Genomic DNA, 7,350 nt, shown 5'->3' with positions numbered 1-7,350 from the left:
GTAAAAGGCCGCACAATCAGAGGAGGGGCTCTGGGAGGCGTGAGTCTGTGTGTGTGTGTGTGTGTGTGTGTGTGTGTGTGTGTGTACACGCCTGTTGCCTGTCCCTGTATGTTCAATGCGAGTCCCCTTGGGCCAGCCACCCTTGTAGTCTCTGCGAGTCCGTCCGCCTTATCTCCCCAAGCCCCTGTTCCATCTTTCCGAATTCCAGACCCCACCTTTAGCCACTAGCCCCCACCTCTCCAGACCCCCTTATTCCTACGACATCTTTTCCCACCGCCTCGCCCACACGTCCCTTAGGGCGCTTGAGATTTCCCCAGGACCTTCCCCCAAACCAAAAGGTCCCCCTCTCCCTCCTCCTCCTCATTTCCACTTCTCAGGCCCCGCCCCCTCTCTAGCCCCGCCCACTCCTTCACCTTCCTTAGTGGCCCAGGTCCTGTCCCTTCTTCACCACCCACTTCCTCAACATTTCATCGCGACCGGATCCTGCCCTCATCTCCTCGGGGCTGACACCTTCTAAGGCCACACTCCAGCGCCACCAGTTACCAACCAATGCCCCTAGGCCTTACTCCCCTCAGACTGGCATCTCCCCTCCCCACCCCCTCCTTCCTCTCTCCAGCGTCTACCGTCCGCAGGCTCCACCCTCCCCTCACGGCCCCGCCCCCTCCACACGCTCCTCCTCAGCAGGCCACGCCCCTCGCAGGCCCCTCATCTTGGTCCCACTCTACCATTTCCGTCTCCTCCTCCTCCTCCTCCTCGGCCGCAGCCCAGGGGCATCTCTCCCCAGTTTCCCCTGCCCCCACCATTCTATCTCCTTCGCTAGCTACCCCTAACCCTGCCTCCCCTCTCCTCTCCCTTGCCACCTACCTCTCCAGACACTGCTCTGCCTCCAACCCCGCCCATTTCAAAACCCATGCTGGTCTCCCCCCCCCTTGACCACGCCCTGCCTTCTCCCCTAGCCCTGTCCCTCAAGCCTCCCCTGCGCCTTCTCCAGGGGGCTTTTTTCGCCCCGGCCACAGCACCGAACGGTGCAGGAAGCGTCGCAGAAGGTGGCAGAGTCGCTGTACCAAAGAGAACTGGTGGATGCCCAACCGTTTCAGAAGGTTAAATATGATAAAAAGTTGGTGGTCCTGAAGGGATACGTCCACGCAGCACTCACTGACAGCACCAGCCAATAAGCCAGGCTCCAGGAAGGGACGGAAACCCAGAGGGGAGGTTTCAGCAACCCGACACAACTCTGACGCTGCTCACTCGTTTACGTCCAGAAATCCACAACACAGTTCCTGGGCCATCAAGGGGAAGAGCTGCCTGTTTGTGCCCCTTTCCCAAGCAAGGTGACCCAATAGAAATGACCAGACAATAAGTTGTTATTATCAAACACAAGCAAATTTTTTTGCCGAGGAAAGCTAACATCCACAGGGATCGTCCACAAATTTGGGCCGGATTCAGAAAAGGAGGTCGAATGAGGGATATCGTTGCTGATGTCTGGTGGGTCTTGACTGAGAGCAGAGAACACCAGCAAGATGTTTCCTTGTGTTCTCCTGAGTGTGTGATGGCATTGGACTGTGTGGATCCTACCAAACTCTGGACCACATTGCGAATGGGGACTCCAGGGCACTTCAGGGTGCTTATGTGGAACTAATCCTCGGAACAGGAGGCAGCCGTTCTAACAGAACAAGAAGACACTACATGGTTTAACACTGAGGAAGGCGTGCGGCAGGGTTGTAGCCTTTCACCACACTTATTCGATCCGTAGGCTGAACAAATGCTCTGAGAAACTGGGCTCTGTGAAGAAGAACGTGGTAGCAGGATTAGAGGGAGGCTTATAGCACGCAACCTGCGTGATAAGCAGATGACGCCAGCTTGCTTGCGTCGAGCAAAGAGGGCTTGCAGCACTGAGTGACGAAAAGTCAAGACCACAGCCGAGAGAAAACAACCAGCAAGCCTCACAACTGGACCGACAAGCAACATCAGGGTAGACAGAGAAAATAGCGACGTTTCACTCGAATCCACCAACATTGCCCCTAAAACAGCAGTGAAGAGCTCAGACAACCTACTGCCTTGGGCAAGTCTACAGCGAAAGACTTCTTTAAAGAGTTCAAAAGCAAAGATACCACCCTGAGGACGAAGGGGTGCCTGATCCCAAACCAGGATATTTTCAGTTGACTCACATGTATGCAAAAGCTGGGTGGCAAAGAAGAAAGGACCAAAGAATTGATGCCGTTGAATTAGGATGATGTTAATGAATACTGAAGGACCATGAACTTGGAGCCCTGGTGGCATTGTGGTTATATGCTGGGCTGCTAACCACCAAGTCAGCAGTTCAAAACCACCAGTTGCTCCATGGGAGGAAAGCGAGGGCTTTCTCTGACTCCTGAAAAGAGTTACAATCTCGGGAAACTCACAGGGGCAGTTCTACCCTGTCCTATAGGGGTCATTATGAGTCGGCATGAACTGGATGGCGGTCAGTTTGGTTGGGGTTCTGGTGGTGGTTGACCAGAAGAGCAAATTAGTCTTGGAAGAAGTACAGCCAGAATGCTCCTTGGAAGTGAAGATGGTAAGACTTCATCAAACATCCTTGGACACACGATGAGGAGGGACCAGTCCTTGGAGGAGGACCTCATGCTTGGTAAAGGAATGGGCCTCGAGAAGACAGTGACATGGTAGCTGCAGTAATGGGCTCAAACGATTGTGAGGACGGCCCCAGACTGAGCACTGATTGGTTGTCTTGTATGTGGAAGTTGCTATGAGTTGGAACCTACCGATTGGCACCTAGCAACAACATCCCTACCTCCAACTCCATCACTCCCTGCCCTGCCCTGCCCCCAGCCTGGTCCCCAGACCAATTCACCTTACAGACACTGCCCTACCCCATGTCCCTGGCCCTGTCTTGACCGCCAACCTAGTAGCCCTGTCTCTGCCCCCGCCCCTCCCCTGACACCACCCCTAACTCCATCCACACCCTGGTCCTGCCCAACTCTGGCCCCATCTCTCATTTCAAGGTCAATGTACCTGCCCCATCTCTCAGCCCCACCCAATTTTTCAGCTGGTGCTGAGGCTCCCAGCAACCCTCCATTCCCAGGCTCTGCCCAATTTGGGGGCCCGCCCCCTCTCCTGGCTACTCCCAGGGTCCTAGCCCCACCCCATTCCCAGGCTCCACCCCATGTCAGCTTCTAGCCCCTCCCTACCTTCAGACCCCGCCTCACATTTCAATCCCGCCCCATTTTCAGGCCCCACCCGGGCACCCAGCCTCACCAAGGTCCAGCCTCACCCCATTCCCAGGCCCCGACCCACCCCCGTGTCAGCGTGGCCCCAGCGCCTAGCCCCACCCTATCCCCAGGCTCCGCCCCCACCCAGGCCCCGCCCCATCCGCAGGCCCCGCCCAGGCTCCCGGGCCGCCGCCGCGCACGCGCTCACGTGGTCTCGTCGTCGCCGAACTCGAGCTCGCCGCACGCGTCCTCGTAGTGCACGCCGCCGCCGCGCGCCGTGCCCTCCACCGTGCGGTAAGGCAGCCGCACGGTGCCGCGCGCGCCCGAGCTGCGCACCACGCGCACGTCCACGGTGCCCATGCACTCGCTCACGTGCAGCAGGCGGTCCTGGAAGGAGAAGATGCCCGCGTGGTCGTCGTCCAGGATGGTGACGGTGGCCAGCAGCGGCGCCACCAGCCGCCCCTTGGGCCGCCCGCCGCAGTCGGGCTCGAACATGCCCTGCGCGTCGCCCACGCGCAGGTTCAGCAGCCGCACGAAGAAGTGTTCGTCCTCCTCGAAGATGTCGTCGTCGATGACGCCAATGCGCAGCTCCTTCAGCGTCTCGCCCGGCTTGAAGACCAGCGTGCCCTCGCTGCAGGGGAACCAACCGGGTGGGGAGAGTGGGTGAGGGAGTGCACGCTGGTATGGGGGGGCAGGAGGATCCCTGGCAGGCTTCCTGGAAAAGGGGGCGTCTCAGGAGCACTCAGCGATGAGGGTGAACAGGTGTTAAGGAGGGCAGGGTGAAACAGGTAACGGCAGACCGCCTGGAGGTGACTTAATGGAGAAGGCAGCTGGAGGCAGCAGAAGGAATCGGCACCCCAGATTCATCACCACTGTGCCCGTGCTGATTCACAGCGACCCCTATGGGACAGAGTAGAACAGCCCCAGTGGGTTTCCGAGACCGTCTGTCTTTATGGGAGTAGAAAGCCTCCTCTTTCTCCCAAGAAGGGGCTATTCGTTTCAAACCACTGACCTCACGGTGACTAACTCTGCCACCAGGGCTCCTCAGAGAGGGAAGGGCGCATGCAAATTCTCAAGGTACAGAGCGCCTGGGCTGTTCGTTCTTCAGGCCAGGCCAGTGCCTGGGCTTCTCCCTGTCCTCAGGCATACCAGCCCCTGGGAGTTTAAAATGTAGACCTGGGTCCCTAACTCGTAGACTGCATTTCTCACAAGGCCTTGTTGGGCTGTGAGTTCTCTGAGTCTGTGGATCATACTTTGAATAGCAGACAAAATGGACCTTGTTACTTCTCCACCACCCCCAGACCCCCAGTAAGAAGCTTTTTGTCTCTCAAAAGAAAGCCCACATTCCCTAACTCGACATCATTCGTGTATTCAACAAACACGACCCAGGTGTCTGTTTGGTGCCGAGCCCGTGTACTAAGTGGTGGCTGAGGGGTGACCACAGCAGTGACCAGGCCCCTGCTTCATAGAACTCATAGCCCATGAGAAAGCCCTCTCAGTGACAGTTACACACGGGATGATTGAATGATGGTGCATTCACCCAACAGAGAAGGATGGAGCACCTGCTGGGTGCCAGGCACAGTCCTGACTGCTGGGGGAAACGACCCCCCAACGGGATCAGACAAAAGCACCTGCCCTGATGACACTTCCGATTAAGTGCAGGGGACAGGCCATAAACAGTTGTGTGATATGGTGTCCGGTGGAGATGGAGCTGTGGAGAAAAATAGTCGAGGTGAAGGGGTGGAGAGTGAGGGGAAGGGGCTGTGTGGAGTAGAGTGTTCCTGGTAGAGGGAACAGCCCAGGCAAAGGTCCTGAGGTAGGAGCAGACTTGGAGTGTGGGAGCAACAGAGAGGAGAGCAGGGTGGCTCGAGAGGCAAGAGCAAGAAGAGAAGGTGGGAGCCGATGTCAGAAAGGGCAGGGGCAGCTCTTCCAGGGCCTCGGTTGGTCCTGTTGAGCACTGTGGTGTTTCCTGCAAAGGGAGGGTCCTGAGCAAGTGAATGATGTAACTTGATTTCCATTTATAAGAGGGACAGCATAAAGCAGATGCTCTTATGGGAGGTAGGATGAGGCAGTGACATGAACAGGGTCAGGGGTGAGACTCTGGGAGGGGATGGGAAATGAGAGAACTCCTCCTGGCACCACTTGTGGGAAACAGAAGGATTTCTCCCAAGTTGTCTCCCCCAAATAGATGCCAAACTTAGCTGCTTGAGAATGACTATACCCTTGGAGGTCATCAGGAGTAGGTCAGGGTTATTCTCCCTAAGGGTTATCAGCCATCTCGAACAAGCAGACACCACTGTTTATCCCACAACAAGTAGGGCCCACTCCCTTCTGATAAGGATAGTAGTTGTCTCCTTGTAGGAGACCCCAGAGAGGTCAAGCCCGCCCAAGGATGACCAAGGTTAGGCTGCCATCATGAATCTAGTGTCCGCCCATCTTGTCACATGTATCCCCCTAGACCTTCCCATTCCCATGGACACACCTCTAGCTCATCCCCTTCCTGTCTCGCTTATGCCTATCATAGATTCCCTTCATACGATGCGTATGCCTATTGTACTGCCCCTTCCTGTGACGTGTGATTACCTGTAATCATGCCCCCCTAATGAGATATAACACTTGGTTAGTAATAAAGTTGGGGCTCTCTCCTGCTCTCATGACCGGGCTCCCCCCATGAAGATCACCAAGAGGAACTGAGGTGAGCATGCTACCATGAAATGTGTCTGACTCCATTAATTCAATCTCTCCTCTATCTCTCTTGCTCTTTTTGACTTTACTATAATCTTTACTTATTACCGCTGTACAGTTGCGCCTACCGGACCTGTGATGATTTGTTGGAGACCCTCCTCACCCCACAACCACTGAGGGCATCAAATGACTCTGGGTATTTGTGAATCTCAGAAATCTCATTGCCCCCACCCCATCTCACCATGAACAGCAGGGCTCAGCGCTGCTTCTTAACTGTGCTTTTGATTGGTCAGAATGATGTTACTATTATTGTTGGTGGTGCTTTGGCAACCCCATACCCCTTGTGAGACGTGGGGCATTCATTGGCTGATCTTTGGCTGTATGGCCAGGCCTTTCTTCCTAGTACATTTGTGTCTGGAAGCTCCGCTGAAACCTGTTGGGCATCATAGAAACACCCCCCCACACACACTGACAGAAAAGGGCAGTAGCTGGGCATGAGGTGCACTGGCCAGGAGTCAAACCCAGGTGCAAGGCATGGAAGGTGAGACTTCTACCACTGGGCCGTGAGGCTTAGACGGGAACAGACGGGCCTGGTGTGCCTGCTGCCAGGACATTACGAGGAAGCTTGGCTTTGTAGGAGTCCTTCTGAAAGGGCCCCACCTGAAGTAAGACAAGTCCAGGTGGAGGACTGGTTGGCGAAGGAACGGACCTGCCATCTTCAAAAGGGTCAGGGGTCACAAAAGCCATGGGAAGGGGGAGGAGTTGGTCTAGTTGGGAGGAGCCTCAAGAGACCCGGCGACCAAATGCAAAGGGTGGTCCGAGTGAGCTTGGACGGGATATCAGGAGGGAGGGAGAGACAGAGGCAAGGAAAGCTGGAGGGACGGAAGGAGGAGGGATGGAAGAAGCTGCCCTGATGGAAATCAGTGGGATGGCTGAGGACATGGAAAGAGAAGACTGTTGGCTGAGTGTCCATATTGATGCTTTGTTCCATTTCTGGAGCGTGATCACCCTCGGGTGTTTCTGCAGGGGCTGGTCATTCTTCGAAGAGGACAATCAAGTATCCAGTGGGGGAGGGTCCCTGCTGTTCAGAGCCCACCCTCAGGTTCCCAATGATGTGTGTTCTTCTCGATGCGAGAGAGGACGCAAACAGGACAAGAGGGGAGGAATCGGTGAGTCTGGGAGAAGAGGGTCCTGAACACGGTTCTGGGTCCATGAACACAGTCCTGACAGGCCTGCTGTCGGCGGGAAAATTGAACCTTGGGGATAAAAAAGAACATGGAGGATTGTATATGCCAGGTATCAACAAGAAGAAGAAGGCTAGAGTCAGTCACAGACCTTCTGTTCCAAGAAGGACATATAGAACCTGAGAAGATGAACGCTTAGGACCCGGAAGCCAGAGGTCAATTACAACAAGGATGTCTTTGATACTGTTGCTAGCTGCCATTGACTTGGTTGCCCC

At 55.5% G+C, this 7,350-nt stretch overlaps 1 protein-coding gene across 3 annotated transcripts in view; it reads right to left on the bottom strand.

Moving 5' to 3' along the window:
- The window catches only part of SLC8A2 (solute carrier family 8 member A2), a 40,995-nt gene that overhangs the window by 20,859 nt on the left and 12,786 nt on the right, over nucleotides 1–7,350 (bottom strand). For all 3 annotated transcript variants that reach the window (XM_045292782.1, XM_013006668.2, XM_030886169.2), the window contains exon 4: nucleotides 3,415–3,837. In XM_045292782.1, coding sequence (XP_045148717.1) covers nucleotides 3,415–3,837 — 423 coding nt within the window. The remainder of the gene's footprint in view (nucleotides 1–3,414; nucleotides 3,838–7,350) is intronic.

Source organism: Echinops telfairi, unplaced genomic scaffold, assembly GCF_000313985.2.
Source record: "Echinops telfairi isolate 266 unplaced genomic scaffold, ASM31398v2 ScPeMD7_655;HRSCAF=1070, whole genome shotgun sequence".
NCBI classification, from domain to species: domain Eukaryota; kingdom Metazoa; phylum Chordata; class Mammalia; order Afrosoricida; family Tenrecidae; genus Echinops; species Echinops telfairi.
The sequence above is the reverse complement of the archived record's forward strand: the minus strand, read 5'-3'. Positions and strand labels throughout refer to the sequence as shown.